Source organism: Patagioenas fasciata, chromosome 20 (genome assembly GCF_037038585.1).
Source record: "Patagioenas fasciata isolate bPatFas1 chromosome 20, bPatFas1.hap1, whole genome shotgun sequence".
NCBI lineage: Eukaryota > Metazoa > Chordata > Aves > Columbiformes > Columbidae > Patagioenas > Patagioenas fasciata.
Window position 1 is genome coordinate 11,245,210 of NC_092539.1, and position 17,279 is coordinate 11,262,488.

Below are 17,279 nucleotides of genomic sequence, written 5' to 3' on the forward strand. Positions count from 1 at the left end.
CCGACGCCAGCGGAAGCCCGGCGCACTTCCGGCGGGCGCGGGCCGGAAGGCGGCAGCCGCTTCCTGCCGGGTCGCGGTCCGGTGCGGTCCGGTCCGGTCCCGCCGCCATGGGCCCGCGGGCGCTGCCGCTGCTGCAGTCGGGGCGCCGCCCGCGGCCGGGCAGCTGGTGAGTGGGGCGGGAACGGCGGCCCGGCCCGGCCCGGCCCGGCCCGCGCTCAGCGCTGCCCTCGCTCCCCGCAGGTACCGGCTGGCGCCGCGCGGCGAGCGGCCCCGCGGGCGGGTGGGGCACGGCTGCGTCTTCCTGCCCGGCGGCCCCGGCCGCGTCCTCCTGCTGGGCGGCGCCGACCCCGCCGGCGCCTTCGCGGACGCGCACTTCGTGGAGCTGGGTGAGTGCCGGACCGGGCCGGGAGGAGCGGGGCCGGGCCGGGGTCGCGGGGCCGCTGCCGACCGCGCTGTCCCGCCTGCAGGCGCACTCCGCTGGGTCCCGACCGGCTGGAACGGGCTGCGGCCGCGCTACGAGCACGGCACCTTCCTGCCCTCCGCCTCCCCGCGCCTCTGGGTCTTCGGCGGCGCCCACCCGGCGGGGAACCTGAGCTGCGTCCAGGTGCTGGACCTCGGTGAGTGCCCGGAGAGCCGGCGGGCCGAGCCCCCAGCCCCTGAGCTCGGTATCCGCAGAGCGTGTGGAGCTTGGGGCCGCGGGAGCCGTGGGCAGAGCCGCTGCCACGCTGCTTCGTGGTGGCCGTTGCTTGGGAGGGGAAGTGGAGCGTACTTTCTGTTATCGTGTTGATTAATTTATTAATCAAATGCCTTAACTAGAAATAGGAACCTGGGAGAGCCCCGAAGTGAGCGGAGTGCAGCCGGTGCCCAGGACGTGTCACACCTCCTCAGCAGCCATCGGGGACCGTCTGTTCGTGTTTGGAGGAGGAGATAAGGGAGCAGAGCCGGTTAAAGACCAGCAGCTTCACGTGTTTGACACAGGTACCTCTGCATGCGTAAAGGGCCATTTTGCTCAAGGGTGGAACCCGTCCTCTGTTGAACGGCAGCTTTGCGTCTTGGGTTCACACCCGATGTGTGAACATTGGGTCCCTGATTTACTCTGAGTTGGAATGGGTGGCTGTTCCTCGCTGTTGATGTGCATTGATCTTTCTGTATTTGCTGGAAATTTGAGGCAGATTGTCAGCGTAAAGCTCTGGGATGAGGAACGCTGTGGGGGATAGTAGTGATTTGTCACGTTTCTCCATAGCTGGTTCCTTTCCCCGGTGGCATCGTCCTGTGCTGCTCCTGTACTGTCAGTTGTCCCGTTTGTTCTTGCAGCCCTGTGTGCACCCAAAAGGGTTTGAATTAATCCGTCCTAGAGGTGCCCAAACAGCATAGAGCTCCACCGCGGAGCTGGCCTGCGCAGCACCCGGCACGCGCTCCCTCTGCCCCCCTGGAACCGCTTCCTGGGGGAGCCTCAGAGGGCTTTGCGGAGCTTCCAGAGTTTTCCTCCTAATGCATCGCGCTCCCATTTCCAGCCACCCTGGCCTGGTCCCAGCCGGATACTCACGGTGATCCCCCCTCTCCTCGGCACGGACACGTGGTGGTTGCAGTTGGGACCAAACTCTTCATACATGGAGGTTTAGCTGGTGATGTTTTTTACAATGATCTGTTCTGCATCGATGTAAGTAAGTACAGATATAGGTAAAGTAGAGCAATAGCTGTTGGGTGATGTGTTTTGATTTTGGGGACTCTTTCTCTAAAACATCAGTTCTTAATATTACCATATTTGTTTAAAACAGCAAAAGCCATGGGTTTTTTATAGTGCCTAACCACAGGCGTGTTCCTTTTCTCCAACAGATGACATGAGGTGGGTTAAGATACCGGCCACCGGTGACGTCCCGGGAGGACGGGCGTCCCACGCAGCAGCTGCGTTTAAAGACCACGTGTACATTTTCGGTGGAATAGGCCCGGACGGGGCACTGGACACTACGTACAAGTATCACACAGGTAGGGAGGCCTCTCAGCTGCCTAACGGCAAATGCTGCTCTGTTGGAAAATGCTCCTGGGCTCCATCCCCCTCGTAGTGTCATTGCACTGGAGTTACACCCCGATGTTGAAAACTGGTCTGGTTCCTGCTGTCATTGTCCCAGCAGCTTCTCAAGCTTCTGAAGCTGCATTTTAGGACAGGAGTTGTCTCTTTGCACTGCAGAGATGCAGCAGTGGACGCTGCTGCAGTTTGATGCCCCTCTGCCCGCTGGGAGGCTGGACCACGCAATGTGCATCATTCCTTGGCGGGTCAGCAAGAGTGGGGACACAGGAGCTGTCACCCCGGAAGAGGGGGACGAAGCCGGCACCCTCCAGAGACAGAGCGAGGAGGGACACGCTGGGGACACCGTCCTGCACCTGCTGTTTGTGTTTGGGGGGATGGACACGCGGGGGCAGATCTACCGGGACTGTGTGGTCAGCCTAGTGGAGTAGCAGAGCTGCACCCCACGCAGCACCAGCCCTTTGTGGTGCTGAGGGACTAATTCTGCTTTCCAATAAACAGATGCTTGTCCTCAAAGAGGTGGCACTGTGCTCACACCCGGGGGGCAGGGGCTCTCTGTACTGCTGCACTTGTCTGTGGCAGGGAAATGGGAAGTGCTGAGTGGTTTCAAAGAGGCGTTGGGGCAGGCACCACAACAGCTCCTTCTGTGCTCAGTTCAATTTCTTATGGATCAGACAAGGATCATGGTTGAATAGAGACTGAGTTCCAATTAGGCTTTTTTTATTAGAAAAAAATAAAACACACAACATTTATTGGGTGTAGACTGGTTTTCAGCCTTCAGAAAACAGGTCATGTAAGACTCTAAAGCTCCTAAAATAGCTTTAATACTGCAGGAAATTCTATTTGCAGTTAAGCTGGTCTCCTCTCCCCCCAGGCCTTGCATTGAAGTTTGCATTAACAGCTGCCACAGCTCTGACTGCTCAGCAGCTGGACCCATGCTGAGCTGAACCTCAGCACTTGGGCACAGTCCCTACCCTGCTTAGAACCTGCTGCTGCAACAAGGGAATAGAAAACACAAGCTGGAGCATAGTCCAGTGTAAGTAACAAATTTATTGTGGTCACCTCTGGTAGAAAAGTTCTACACCAAGCTCACATGACCGAGTTGTTAAATAGAACACGTCCACTGCCAGTATGTCTAAACCCTTTTTGCACTGACACCCCTGCTGCCCTGCCCTCCCCACACAGAGCGACTGCTAACGAAAAGCAGAATACAGCCACGTCGGGCTAGCGGTTCCAGCTCCACTCGCAAGTGAAGATTCAGAGTTACATTCCAAATTAAGAGTCCAATATTTTAAACAAGTGTTCCTGAGTCCAATATATACACACACACCACATTTGGAGACACCAGTATCTACAACTCATCCTTCTCCGCCGCTTCCTCTTCTCCTGGGGGAGGGCCCGCGCTGCCGTAGAGCTTGCTGACAATGGGCTGAACAACTTCCTCCAGCTCCTTCTTTTTTGCTTTGAAGTCTTCAATGTCTGCATCCTGATGGCTCTCCAGCCACTCGATCTTTTCCTCTACCGCTTTCTCTATTGTTTCTTTGTCATCAGATGACAGCTTCCCACCCAGCTTCTCCTTGTCCCCGATCTGGTTCTTCAGGGAATAGGCGTAGCTTTCCAGCTCATTCCGGGCATCAATGCGCTCTTTAAGCTTCTTGTCTTCCTCCGCAAACTTCTCAGCATCATTAACCATCCTTTCGATCTCTTCTGGTGTCAGACGATTCTGATCGTTTGTAATCGTGATCTTGTTTTTGTTCCCGGTGCCCTTGTCCTCAGCTGTGACACGGAGGATTCCATTCACATCAATTTCAAAGGTGACTTCAATCTGGGGGACACCACGAGGGGCAGGAGGGATTCCAGTGAGATCGAAAGTTCCCAGCAGATGATTATCCTTGGTGAGGGGACGCTCGCCTGGAAGACACAATCAGATACAGACACAATCAGAGATGGTTTCTTTCTTTCCTAGCTGTGTTTGTGCTTTGTGAGCTACACACTTTGTCAAGGTAAGGCTTTAATTCCAACCTGACTTCTGTCTAGACTTTCCTACAGCATCACCTCTTCACTCTGAAGGGCTCTTCAGGATAGAGCCACAGAAAAAAAAAAAAAAGACATTTCAAAAGAATTCTAGTAAGAGCTTTTGATGCAGGTCAAAAACCTGATCAGAGCAGCTTTAGAGAGCTACTGCTGCCAAGCGCTTCTCCATCAGGAGATACCTGTAGCCATCTACAGATTCCAGGTGTTACACGGGCCACCACAGGTGACACTTACCTTCATAGACCTTGATTGTCACAGTTGGCTGGTTGTCAGAAGCTGTGGAGAAGATCTGAGACTTCTTCGTGGGAACAACAGTATTTCTTGGGATCAGTTTCGTCATGACACCCCCGACGGTCTCAATGCCCAGCGTCAGGGGACAGACATCCAGCAGCACCAAGTCACCTGTAAGGGCAAGGGAAGAGACCTCAGGCACAAAACACCCTAAGGACTGGAAAAGAAAGTTCTCCTGCATTCGTCAGTAAGCAACACCCACTCCAGGCACCGCTCTCTCGAGGTGCCAGCGAAGGTGTCCCTACCTGTGTCCTGGTCCCCAGAGAGCACGCCAGCCTGGACAGCTGCACCGTAGGCTACGGCCTCGTCTGGGTTAATGCCACGAGAAGGCTCTTTCCCATTGAAGAACTCTTTAACCAGCTGCTGTATTTTGGGGATGCGAGTAGAACCACCAACAAGGACGATCTCATCAATGTCAGACTTCTTGAGGTCAGAATCTTCCAGAACTTTCTGAACAGGCTTCATAGTGGAACGGAACAGGTCCTAGGAAGACAAAAGAAGCCAGGACTGTAAGACTATATTGCCATGTGCCTGGTCCCCAAATTATGCAGCCTTAGGGTACAAAGGACAACCATGACAGAGGAAGAACATTGGCTGGCTTGTGACCAGCCCGGATGAGGCCTCAGTTGTCCTCAGTGCACACTGGCCAGCCTGGCAAGGAGCAGCTGCTGGCTCTTTAGTGCAGGTGGAAGTTATTTATACTCCACAGTGCAGTGTCACAGCACAAAATACTGCACTTGACACATCTCCAACCTAGAGCTCAGGCACTGTAATGTTACCTTTCTAAACTTACCATGTTCAGCTCCTCAAACTTGGCTCGGGTGAGTGTCTCTGAGAAGTCCTCTCCCTCAAAGAAGGATTCTATTTCAATTCTAGCCTGGTGCTGAGACGACAAGGCTCGCTTCGCTTTCTCCACTTCCCGTCTTAACTTCTGCACAGCTCTGTTATCCTTCCTGACGTCTTTTCCAGTTTTCTTTTTGTAGAGTTTGATGAAGTGTTCCATCACGCGTTGGTCAAAGTCTTCTCCTCCCAGGTGAGTGTCGCCATTAGTAGCCACAACTTCAAAGACTCCATTGTCAATTGTGAGCAGGGAGACATCAAAAGTTCCACCACCCAAGTCGAACACGAGGATGTTCTTCTCACCCTCTCTCTTGTCCAGTCCATAGGCGATGGCAGCGGCCGTTCTGTGCAGGAACAGCCCGGTCAGACTCTGGCACTACCCCCTGCCTCCCCTGCAGCACCACAGATTAAAGCTACTTACGGCTCATTAATGATTCTCATCACATTCAACCCAGCAATAGTACCGGCATCTTTTGTAGCCTGGCGCTGAGCATCGTTGAAATAGGCTGGCACAGTGACCACAGCGTGGGTAACCTGCATGAGGAGTAAGAGATCCATTTAGTCATGGAAATTTTAAAAAGCTTATAGCTTGTAAATAACCACAACAATGCTGGTAACAAGGAGCCCGTTGTTCTTTAAAGAGAGGTGAAAACCCACCACCAGCAGCACTGATTTCAGGGTCGCAAGATTAGTCCAGATTCAGCCCCCCATCTCTCGTTTTGTGAAGCTGCTGCTTTGAGTTCTCAGCAGTGCCGCACAGGAACTCACCTTCTTTCCCAAGTAGGCCTCTGCCGTTTCCTTCATCTTTGTCAGGACCATAGCAGAAATTTCTTCAGGTGCAAATGTTTTTGTTTGTCCACCTCCAACATCAACTTGAATATGGGGCTTGGCTTTCTTTTCAACAACCTGAAAAAAACATACACTGTCTTATTCAACAATTCATCGAATTGATTACTCCCACCTGTCCAAGTGTTTCTTTCTCTCTGAAGACCAAGCAAACCTCTATATAACACGAGGTAATGCCAGCTAACAGAAGGAGCTGTTATCTGCAGGCTATAGCCACGCAACAGCCCCCTACCCCTCTGCAGAGTTCTCAGAACGCACCGTGATTTGGCAGCATTGCCAGACGAAGGCAGCAGCACCTGCAGCTCCTCTTCCAACCTGACACACAGGTCCCCCTCCCACTGCCCACCCACCCACCCACCCGCGGGGCCCACCTTGAACGGCAGGTACTTGATGTCCTGCTGCACTGAAGGGTCATTCCAGGTGCGGCCGATGAGCCGCTTGGCATCAAACACGGTGTTCTCGGGGTTGGACGTCAGCTGGTTCTTGGCGGCGTCCCCGATCAAGCGCTCCCCCTCGGGCGTGAACGCCACGTAGGACGGCGTGATGCGGTTGCCCTGGTCATTGGCGATGATTTCCACTCGGCCGTTCTTGAAAACGCCCACGCTGCGGGGCGGCGGGACCGTCAGGCGGCGCCGGGGCCCGCACCCCCCGCCACGGCCCCCCCCGCCGCCGCCCCGAGGCCCAGCCGCCCCCCCCACCCCTCCCCGCGGCCCAGCGCTCCCCGGCCCCAGCCCCGGCCCCGGCCCGCTCCCCACGCACCAGGAGTAGGTGGTGCCCAGGTCGATGCCCACCACCGTGCCCACGTCCTCCTTCTTCTCCTCCTCGTCCGCGCGCGCGGCGCCCAGCAGCAGCAGCGCCCACAGGAGGTGCCTCATCCCGCCCGCTCGTCCTGCCGAGAAGCCGCCGCTTACAAAATGGAGGCGCCACGTGCGCGCCCGGCAGCCGCAGCCCCCCCGCCGCCCCCACCCCCCGGGCCGCCCCAGGCCCCGCCGGGCCCGCACCGCCGCGCTCACCGTCACACCCGAGCCGCCGAGCCACAAACTGCCGCTGAGCGCCCAGGCCGCGCCGCCCGCCCTTATATACCTTCCGTTACTACTTCGTGGAGGATCGCCATTGGCTGCAGAGCCCTCGCTGGAGCCTTCCCATTGGCTGTCTCCTACTAAGCTGGCCTTCGTTGATTGGTCAGACTCAGGCGATCCCTCTGACATAAATGGCGCGCCCCCTCCTGCCATCCCATTGGTTCAGCTCACCGGCGACGCGGACCTATCAGCGGAGAAGCGTGAGCCAAGCGGAGGGAGCCCATTGGTTAGGGGGGAGCCCATTGGCTGGGGACAGCGCCATGGCGCGGCGAGGGCGGGGGGACGTTCTGGAAGTTTCCATGGTTACCGGCCCGGGTGCGCCCGGACCCGGCGTGGCGGCGCGAAGCCCGCGCACCCTGGGGGCGGTGGAGGGGGCGGCGGCCCCGGGCCCGCTGCAGTTCCCCTGTAGCCGAGCAGGGCCGGGCCCCCGGGTCCCCGCAGCCCCCGTTAGCCTCGTGGGCTGTCCCTGGTGCTTCACCCAGGCCAGCTGGAGAGCCAGCGCTGTCCCAGTAGGGCTCCTGTCACCAGCTGAGCTGGGATGGCTCGGCGCTGAGTCACCGCGTCCTCGCTCCGATATAACTCAACGTTACATCAGCCTTTGGCTGCTCGGGTGGGAGCCCCACGGGCAGGGGAAGGCACAGATCCTGGGAGGTCCCTGGGTCCCCCTGTTGTGTGGGTGCCAGGCCAGGATGTGTCTCTGCTGCCCATGGGCTCAGGCGTCCGTGTCACGTACACACGTGTGATCTGCCTGCTGGTGTTCAAAGTCACGTTCGAAAGGAAAAAGAAACAACTACACAAATCTCATTTAAAACCAAAGTTTTGGGTCATTTAAGAGTGATACAAGATGAGAAATTAAAAGTTGTTCTTTCACCTTTAGACGGTAACAGCTCTGAAATGTAATAAAAATAATTTTTGGCAATTATAGTATGAAACCAGTGGCTCCAAACAGAGCTGCTGCTGTGTCAGCATCCTGTGAGCAAAAACGGCTGTTCTGAAGTCCCCTCCTGTGCCCGCGGGGCCTGCCTGGGCCACTGGGGCTCCTCGCAGAGCGGCACTTGTCAGGACCCTTTGCTGCTGCTGCTCAGCACACACCTGGAAACCCCGTTTGCGGTTGTTCCCCCGGTTCTGCAGTCCGGTTTTCATCCCTGACGTCTGCTCGTGGCCGTGGGTTTTCCTCCTCGGCTCTGCGGTGACTCCCAGCGCCTGGGACGGAACCGTTCGCCGGGGTTGGAGCTTCGCTCCCCCGCCCCCGGCCCGGCCCCGGGACTACAAGTCCCAGGAGCGCGGGGGCCGGTCCCCGGTCCCGCCCGCCGCCTGCGCAGAGCGCGCCTGGCCCGGGGCCGCAGCGGGAACCGGGGCGCTGGCCGGGTAAGAGCTGCCCTGTCCCCCAGCGCGCTCGGCCGCCCGCCCGACCCTCCCGCGCTGCTCGGAGGAGGCGGAGCGGGCCGGGCAGGGGGGGCCGGGCCGGGGCTGACAAACCCCGCTGGTGCTGGGGGGCGGGCGGCGCGGCGGGAGCGCGGGCCGGTGCGTTGTGTTATTTGTATTGAATTTCGGGCGGGGGGGTCGCCCGGAGCCGGGCGCGGGGTCTGCGGGGCCCGGGCGAAGTTGGCCGCGCGGGTTCCCGGGGGTTCGTCCGCTCCCACCTGGCCCCATCTGCCGTGTCAGTGCCCGGAGCCGCTCGGGGGCTGCGGAGGATCCGCGAACTGCGGCGCGGGGCCGCTCGGACGCGGTGCCCGGGGGACCAGGCGCTGCGAACCGGCGCTGAGCGGCCCCGCCGCCCCCTTCGTGGCGTTCGTGATGTGCAGGTTTAAAACTCGTAACTTGGCGAGGACCGTGACTTCCCTTTTTCGTTCGTAATAGACCCTTAATGCTGAAGAACTTGATCGAGCAATTATCTGCCTCTTTTCTTGCAAAGTCACGATACGGTGCTCCGGAGGAACGGCCGTTCGGTAAAGGTCTGGCACCGTGTGGCACCACGCGCGGACAGACAGGACGGACAGACAGACAGACAGGACGCTGGTGTGTGGGCGACGCGGTGGACTCGCACGTAGAGGCTGCAAATTGAAGTTGATGGAGGGGGGAATGGCACGGACAGCACATGGAATGTGAAATACTGCGCTCTCTAAAAGCAGCAGGATGGGGCTTTTAGGAAACTGCTGCTGCTGCAGAGGGTCCCCAGATATGTAACATGGTCCGTGCGAGGGGTTTGATGTGAGCTTGGTCAGGCCCTGGAGCAGATACTCTCTCCCTATAGCAGATACTCTCTCCCTATAGCAGATACTCTCTCCCTATAGCAGCTGCCCCTCGCGGTGGGTGCGGGTGGGATGTTTCGGGAAGGGGAGGGAGCTGCTCTCCAGGGGCCGGGCTGGAAGCGAGTTGGTTTTGTCACCTTGAGTGGCTTCGAGTTCCACGATTGTTCTGCCTAAAAGTTTGTGAGTACGACCCCTTGTGTAAGGGGAACTCCTCTTTCTACCATCACCAGCAACTGGAGTAGATAGTTAGCAGAGTTATGTGCTTTTGTTGATTTTAAGCAACACAGTAATACAGATAATTTAGCAGCCCACTGGTCCTGTGTGTTACTGATAAGCATAAGAAACAAGGTGCTCCTCGCACATGCAGTTTGCTCAGTGCTGGTTCAGAGCAGCCACTGGGCACAAGCAGACTCAAGGTTTGAGTTTCCTATTCATATTGATTAGGCAGTTGAACTGAAGCAAATCAGAATGCATTTTGCACGTTGTGCGTGTGTTTTGAGGTGGCAGATGTTGTAACGTGGGTTCAGCAGATGAGCCCCGGGTCACGGTGAACTCTCCTACTGAAGAATGGGGATTTTTTAAGCTCAGCTTTGGGAGATAGGCTGCTGGCTTGTGTAAGGAAGTGAGGCTTCTTGGTTGTCCCTGTGGATATGAATGAAGAAAGAGGTGCTTCACCTGGGGTGCATTAGCACAGAAGCTATTCAGGGTAGCTTAGGAGTTATTTTTTCAGTAAGACAGTGATTTCAGCTTTGCCTGGCTCTGCCCTGCCCACGCTGGATCTGCCCAAACTTGCTTTGGAAGTTGAGCCTTGCGTAGCGAGACTCAGGAGGAGAAAATAACCCTGAGCAGGAAATGCTGGAGGAGGAAGAAGAATCTGGTGTACGAGCAGTATTTACTATTTCATCTCTTTTCTGTCAACTGTATTGCAGAAATATTCAATGGAGATGTCACTTGTTCCTGTGTGCCACACTTGGTAAGGTGGAGTTTGGTACCTAAAGATTAAATGTGGTGTTTTCCAGGACTTTCAAACATAGGAAGCCATCTATATCCTGCGCTCATCAAAGGCAGAGGTTGCCTTGGGTGATGTTGCACTGATAGCAGGGCAAGACGTCTTGGGTGCTGCCAGGATTTGCTGTTGATGTGGTGGAGCATCGTGAAGCGAAATCATTTTAATTGTTGTGCCGAGCACCTCTTGCCGTGTCACAGCTTTTAGTTGGTTACCGAGCAGTCTTGAAATAACTGACGAAAAATCGCCGGAATTGAAAAATAACGCGTAGATAGCAGGGGTGATTTAACATCTGCTGTTCTTTCAGCCACAGCAGACTGTTAGAAGACAGTTCAGGAGATTGAGATACTTCATACAACTGCAGCCGTCTGCTATTTCAGGTGTGGTGCATGGCAGCCATAAATCAGGTGACTGGATAATTATGGGTAGCTTTTCATTGATAAGAAAGCGATGGTCTGACCAACAACTCTCTGGCGCTGGTACCCGCGCGGCTGGCTGGGCTGCGGTGCTGCCATGGCGCGTTACCAAACCCGTAACCGCGGCCGGAGCTCTGCCGCGGCGCCGTGGCCTGGGCAGGTCCGAGAAGGCGACTCTTGTCTTTTCATAGTGACGTGGAGGCAGGAGGGCTTTGGAGGGGAGCAGCGTGTGTCATGGAGGCGTGTTACTGACACAAGGGTTTTTCTTTCAAGACGGGCTGCGTTACTAATACCAGTGTCTGAGGAGGGTAATAACGCGTGCGTCTTGCTCAACGAGTTTTTTTGGGTTTCCTGGGCTGTGTCGCAAGCTCTCCCGGAGCCGTGAGGAGCCTGCTCAGGTACCTGCCGCGGGCTCCGTGCTCTCACGTGTCTGCTGGAGCCTTCGGGGAGGATGGAGTTGTTTGCTCTGTACCCGCCGTTCTTGTGTGGCTTCAGAAAATCCTTTTTTAAAAACCAGTAAACGGGAGCGAACGAGGCATCGCTCTTCGCAGAGCTGAATTGCAGTAGCAATCACTACCAGTCGAATGAGGAGGGTTATAAAGACAGATCCATTTTCTTGTACGTAGGGTAAAAACTGTTGACATCCCATGGATGGACAGGAAAACCCTGCGGATTCTCGTAGTTCTGCACAAAGCAGTGGTACTTACTGACCTGCTGCGGTTCAGCTCCAAATCAGTTCTCTTGGCTTCATTACTTATGCTGTTCTCCAGTAGCGACAGTTAAGACAGACACGGGAATAGCGGCCAGTTGATAGGACACGAGCGAGCAGTCATGGGATCGGTATATTTAGAGGTGCAGGTGCAGTGGTCGTCCTTCAGAGCCTTGTTTGGTGTGGGGCCTGAGCTTTACGGTGGTAATTAGCTTAAAAAACACACAGCAGCCTGCAGCTTCTCCTGGTTGCTCAGTGCTTCGGTGTCTGTTTAGTGGCTGCGATGCTCTGTCGTGGGGAGGTGCACAGATCATTGGGGTGTTAGGCGGTAACTTCACTTTCTGAGCACGTACAAGGCCCGTATTGTCACTTTTCAGGTGGCCTCACAAGTGGTACAATGCTGGTTTGCAGTGGTCTGACCTTTCCTACGGCTTTGTCGTTCTTTTTATTTGCTGGGCAGGTGGACACATGCGTTAGGACTCTGGGCTGTGTGGGAGTCTTGTCTGCTTTCTGAGTATTAACTGATATCTTTATTTTATTTTTTTAAATGGTCTGTAGCTCCAGAAAAGGTTACCAGTGATTTAACTGCTATTTCGGTAATTATAACTCACCACAGAAAGGGTGTTGTTTCCAGGCCACCCGTGTTGCTGGCTGGGCTTTTGGCCTTGGCTCCCACCTGTGGGCTGGGGAGAAAGAAGCAGCTGTAGAGGCTGAAGGGTCCAAGTGCTCAGTGCATCCCTGGGGCTGGAAACAGCTCCTGTGGGAAAAACAGCGGCAGTGAGTGAAACAGTGAGAGAAGTAACGTTATTGGTAAGTATATGAGACACCTCAGAAGCCATTTAATCAGCTTGTCTGCTGTTAAATGTGTTTATAATGAGTGACCCAAAAATAGAAAGTTGTTTTGAAATTTGGCAAGGCGAAGGCGCAGGAACGCGGGCTGAGTCAACGGCTGTTTGCGGCGGCTCCCCGTGCGCTCCCCGCTGCCCCGGAGCTCCCCATGGGCTCCCCGTGTGCTCCCCACTGCTCCCCATGGGCTCCCTGTGCGCTCCCCGCTGTGCCCTGTGCGCTCACTCACTGGCAGAACCACTTGCACCGACGGGCCGGGAGAGCGGAGCCGGTGCATGGACACCTTAGAACGGAGAACATCAGGTGACGGCGCTGAGGTTCGGGAAGCCGTGAGCAGCCCTGCAGTGCGGCCCCCGCGGAGCCTCGGGGACAGCGGGTGGTTCTGCAGGTCTCCAGTGCAGATGTTTCTGTGGGTGCAACTGCTTGTTCCCAGCTGGTATCAGTAGCTCACAGCCGGATAACTGGTTACTGCGGGGTTTGCGGGTAGTATCAAGTTTAATGCTATGGGATTTTCTGCAAGCCCTAAAATTCTAGGACTAAAAATAAATTTGTTGCAAGAAGTTGTTATTTGTCTCTCAAAGAGCTTTGGCAGCAACGTCAGTGTTTCTTTTTCTAATAATTTCTCTGAGGCCGTCCTAGTTAAAAACATGTACATTACTGCATCCTTGAAGTTCCTTCCTTAATCTCCTCTTCGGATGCATGAGCTGCAGCCGCTGGTTTGGGTTGCGGGGTGTTCGGTTTGGGTTTTTTGAGGGTTGTGTTGGTGCGGTTTGGTTTGTTTGGGTTTTTCTGAGGGCTTTATATACGTGATTGTCTGTATTTGCTAGGAATGGACTCCGAACCATCAGGTGGGATAAGATGGCAATGTTTTCTGCATAAAGACTTGCGACAGCGTCTCTTTTTGTCCCTGCTGGGGTTTTGGTTGTGAGGTTGAAACTAAAGATGCGGGAACTTCTTGGCACGCAGGGCGCAGCGAGGGTTGTCGGTGCGCCTGGCGATCGGCCTTTCTCCGCGCGCTGGGAAGACCCCACAAATGTAAAACCTGTGCCTAATTAGGGAGCTAATCTGTATTCTTCAGAGGGATCATCTCCTGCCAGGCTGAGCAGTGAACCACAGATCTCGGAGCGCGGAGGGCGCGGGGCCGGTGCCCGGGACGGTGTCCGTAGCTCTTCAAGCGTGGAGGAGCCGTCGTGCGGGCGAAGCTCCTGGGCCCCGGGGCCGCGGTTCCTGTCATGCGGCGCTGGGGTTCGGCGGCGGCTCCGTCACCGGCGGCTGACGGAGCACTGGGGCGGACTGGAGCTGGACCAGCCCTCTTTTCTTCCCCAGTTAGCTGGTGTGGCTGTTAGCGCTGGTGGGGAAGACGCCACAGAGCAGTTAATCATTAATTCCATGGAAACATAATCTGATCTACACGATTCTACCCTTTCCCTTGGCAGCATTAATGCAGTTGATGTTTTTTTCTTCCATAGACTTAATTTTTAGGTGGATTAGCTCCTTGAAACATGTTTTGAATGGTGTGGCACTCTGTTTATCTGACTGGTAATTAAGATGTTGTCTAATTATGAAGTCAGAGCTAACGTTACATTGAGACGTAACAGTGGTTTGTGTAGATTTTTGTCCCCGGTGTGCTATGAAATCCTATGGTTGTTGCAGTTTTTCTCTCTTTAAAACAACATTTTTGGATCGTGGGCCCAAGAAATATCCTTCTGAATTGAAAGATTTGAGGAATTTTTTCTGAATGAATTCTCCAGACTTCCGACCTCTGCCTCATCTCAGTGTTGATACTTGATTTTATTTTTTAATTAGTAATATTATTGAATATTATTTTTAGCAGGAAAGGCCAATGCTGGGAGGTTTGTGGTGTTGTGCTACCGCTAATTCAGTCCATGAGCCGAAAACACCATTTGCTACTGTGCAAGTGTCCTGATGTGCTGATATAACAAGGGGTTAATGAGACTGGCAATTAGGAAACTTGCGTTAGGAAGGACTGATAGTCATTAAGTGGTGGGTTCTGGATTTAGGGAACGTGCCAATGTGCGCAGATGGACGGGGCACCCGCAGCATCTCCTGCCGAGTGAGCGTGTGCCCTGCTCCTCGCCTCCTTGGTGCGGACTGACCTGTCCCGTTTCATCTTCGTTCTTCGTTTCAGTGGACGCTGTGGGACCCGCTCGCTGCCCAAGATGGTGAAGCTGGACATCCACACGCTGGCCCATCACCTCAAGCAGGAGCGGCTCTACGTCAACTCAGAAAAGCAGCTGATTCAGAGGCTCAATGCAGACGTGCTGAAGACAGCGGAGAAGCTGTACCGCACAGCCTGGATTTCCAAGCAGCAAAGGATTAACTTGGACAGACTGATCATTACAAGGTGACTTGGCGGGGGTGGTCCTGGGGAGAACAAGCTCCCAAACTTTGTGAATTGCAGCAGATCCATCAGATTTTTCACACTTAGTATCTGGAGTCCCTTGCTGTACTAATCATAAAAATAGTCAGGTTTTAAAAGGAGTCTCTGCTTGGCAATCTGACGCGCCTGAAACATCCGTGTTGGCCGTTGGCTCTTTGTAACATCTCATTTGGTTTTCTTCTGTTCATAGTTTGTGGGAATGAACTCTCCTTATTCCTGAATTCGTAAATCATTTGTGTTCTGTATGGAAAGACTGTTGTCCTTGGTGGTAGTCTTGTAAGACATTGACCACCTAGCATCTTTTATGAAGTTGGTTTGCTTAAGAATTACTTAAACTGTTTCAATGTTTTCCTTCAAAGTGCCGAAGCTTCTCCTGCCGAGTGTTGCCAGCATGCTAAAGTCCTGGAGGACACGCAGTTTGTGGACGGATATAAGCAGTTGGGATTTCAGGAGACGGCTTACGGAGAATTCCTGAACAGGCTGAGAGAGAACCCGAGGCTTATTGCGTCCTGTCTGGTTGCCGGAGAGAAGCTCAACCAGGACAACACTCAGAGCGTCATTCACACGGTCTTTACCTCCATTTACGGCAACTGCATCATGCAGGAGGATGAGAGCTACCTCCTGCAGGTGCTCCGGTACCTGATCGAGTTTGAGCTCAAGGAGAGCGACAACCCGCGGCGGCTGCTCAGACGAGGCACCTGCGCCTTCAGCATCTTGTTCAAACTTTTCTCCGAAGGACTCTTTTCTGCAAAACTTTTTCTTACTGCCACTTTGCATGAGCCGATCATGCAGCTCCTGGTTGAAGATGAAGACCACCTGGAAACCGATCCAAACAAGTTAATTGAGAGATTCTCTCCAGTTCAGCAGGAAAAGTTGTTTGGAGAGAAAGGCACGGAGAAGTTCAGGCAGAGAGTGCAGGAGATGGTTGACTCCAATGAGGCCAAGCTGGTGACCTTGGTGAACAAGTTCATTGGGTATCTCAAACAAAACACGTACTGTTTTCCGCACAGCTTGCGCTGGATCGTGTCTCAGATGTACAAAACGCTCTCGTGTGTGGACAGGCTGGAGGTCGGGGAGGTCAGGGCCATGTGCACGGATCTGCTCCTCGCCTGTTTCATCTGCCCCGCGATCGTGAACCCGGAGCAGTACGGGATCATTTCTGATGCTCCTATAAACGAAGTGGCAAGATTTAATCTGATGCAGGTATGAGTCATTTTAAAGTAGTCTTTAGAAAATAAAAACTATGAGAAATGTTCTTGGCCTTTTTTTCCCACTGATGTTACTACAGGAAAGTTACTGTCCCTCCTACCTGTAAGACAAATGCTAACAACATACTTGTGTTACCGTGGCTGAAAAGGCATGCTCTAAAGTTTATCTGTTTGCTGAAGATATCAGCTTAAAACAATTATAACATGTATTCCTATATCTCTTAGAAGAGTTGCAAATGTGCCTTATAAAAAGCTGTTATAAGGGATGGAACTAAAGTGTAAAAGTGGCAATAAGTAGAATTGTGGATGTGTGTAAACTAAAGTTACGCTATTCTTGCTAATGTTAAGTATCATGCCAGGTGTTGCACAAAATAATGAAGTATTTTAACACCTTCTCGTCAGGCAGTGGGCGGTGTTGCTGTGGATCAGTTATCCGCTGTTCCGAGGGACCTTGCGGTGTTCCCCGGCCCTCGTGGCGCATTCTGAGGCGGTTTGGTGACTGTGCAGAGCTGGACTCTGAGGGTGTTAGGCAACACGTGTTTGAGTGAGGATACTCTCCACACACGTAGCAAAACCTGCTTTTTAACGCCGGCCGTGACCGGTCGGTGCGCGGTTCCCGCCGTGCCACGTCCCGGGGGGTTTTGCGGCCGGGCCCTTGCCGGCGTTTCTCCGTGACCCAATCGGGATCCTCCCCGTGTCGCGTCCCCTGCGCTGCAGCAGAACCTGCAACCGGTGACCGAAACTGAGAGCTGTTTTGCAGTTGGGGTCAGTGAGCAGTAGATGCTCCCAAACAAGGGTTAGCCCTCCTGCTCTTTTTTCCTTCCTCCAAAACACTCTTAGTAAAATCCGTGCAACCTGTTAACGTCTCCAGGTTTAGCATGACCTAGATTCAACCCTCAGCTCTGACGTGGTGTCAAACAAAACGTGCTTTGTTCCTGGGGAAGAGTGGATGCTCAGAGCACACTGTGTGTGCAGATTTTCTTGGTTAATGCGGCAACTGTTGTTTTCTAAAGCTTCTTGCGCCTTTTATGCCCCGAAAGCAAGTGCAAGACTGTGCACTCAACCAGAAGCACTTCTTGGAGTGTTAAATGAAGATAGATCTAGGATGAAGGAGGTGACTTAGCTGATTTTCGAGTTGGGGTCCAGCAGGGTGCTGTCTGCCATGCTCCCTGTTCCCGCAGGTGGGGAGGCTGCTGCAGCAGCTGGCCATGACGGGCTCCGAGGAGGGCGATCCCCGCACCAAGGGCAGCCTGGCCAAGTTCGACAAGGTAAGAGCGCGGCTGGAAGAGCAGAGCTCGGGTGCCTCTCGCCTTCCGCAGCCTCTG

General features: G+C 54.2%; 3 protein-coding genes across 9 annotated transcripts in view; 2 read left to right on the plus strand and 1 right to left on the minus strand.

The window, feature by feature from the left end:
• The first annotated feature begins 40 nt into the window (after nt 1-40).
• On the plus strand, nt 41-2,542 carry RABEPK (Rab9 effector protein with kelch motifs). The gene is made up of 7 exons (XM_065854151.2): nt 41-166; nt 241-386; nt 468-617; nt 817-978; nt 1,515-1,664; nt 1,837-1,986; nt 2,189-2,542. The coding sequence occupies exons 1-7, from the start codon at nt 108-110 to the stop codon at nt 2,455-2,457; spliced, it is 1,086 nt and encodes a 361-aa protein (XP_065710223.2). The 5' UTR covers nt 41-107; the 3' UTR covers nt 2,458-2,542.
• A 514-nt stretch (nt 2,543-3,056) lies between these two features.
• HSPA5 (heat shock protein family A (Hsp70) member 5) lies at nt 3,057-7,157 on the minus strand. Its single transcript, XM_065854150.2, has 9 exons — nt 7,051-7,157; nt 6,797-6,926; nt 6,409-6,640; nt 5,960-6,097; nt 5,613-5,725; nt 5,145-5,535; nt 4,597-4,834; nt 4,295-4,462; nt 3,057-3,937 (listed from the first exon to the last, which is right to left on the minus strand). The coding sequence occupies exons 2-9, from the start codon at nt 6,910-6,912 to the stop codon at nt 3,378-3,380; spliced, it is 1,956 nt and encodes a 651-aa protein (XP_065710222.1). The 5' UTR covers nt 6,913-6,926; nt 7,051-7,157; the 3' UTR covers nt 3,057-3,377.
• Nucleotides 7,158-8,401: 1,244 nt separating this feature from the next.
• Nucleotides 8,402-17,279, plus strand: part of GAPVD1 (GTPase activating protein and VPS9 domains 1) — a 29,473-nt gene continuing 20,595 nt past the window's right edge. For 4 of the 7 annotated variants that reach the window (XM_065853606.2, XM_065853605.2, XM_071817418.1 and 1 more), the window contains exons 1-3: nt 14,495-14,710; nt 15,106-15,949; nt 17,136-17,222. In XM_065853606.2, coding sequence (XP_065709678.1) covers nt 14,526-14,710; nt 15,106-15,949; nt 17,136-17,222 — 1,116 coding nt within the window. In that variant the 5' untranslated portion in view covers nt 14,495-14,525. Of the gene's footprint in view, nt 8,485-8,566; nt 8,641-12,114; nt 12,310-14,494; nt 14,711-15,105; nt 15,950-17,135; nt 17,223-17,279 lie in introns of those variants that run through there. The other 3 variants (XM_065853604.2, XM_071817419.1, XM_071817420.1) reach the window with 3 other exon arrangements.

Excerpts from the sequence above, each read along its gene's own strand:
- RABEPK (XM_065854151.2), top strand. The coding sequence starts at position 108 with ATGGGCCCGCGGGCGCTGCCGCTGCTGCAGTCGGGGCGCCGCCCGCGG. Across the intron at positions 618-816 it reads CGTCCAGGTGCTGGACCTCG|AAATAGGAACCTGGGAGAGC; the intron begins GTGAGTGCCCGG and ends TGCCTTAACTAG. Across the intron at positions 1,665-1,836 it reads TCTGTTCTGCATCGATGTAA|ATGACATGAGGTGGGTTAAG; the intron begins GTAAGTACAGAT and ends TTTCTCCAACAG.
- HSPA5 (XM_065854150.2), bottom strand. The coding sequence starts at position 6,912 with ATGAGGCACCTCCTGTGGGCGCTGCTGCTGCTGGGCGCCGCGCGCGCG. Across the intron at positions 5,726-5,959 it reads AGGCCTACTTGGGAAAGAAG|GTTACCCACGCTGTGGTCAC; the intron begins GTGAGTTCCTGT and ends CTCCTCATGCAG. Across the intron at positions 4,463-4,596 it reads CTCTGGGGACCAGGACACAG|GTGACTTGGTGCTGCTGGAT; the intron begins GTAGGGACACCT and ends TTGCCCTTACAG.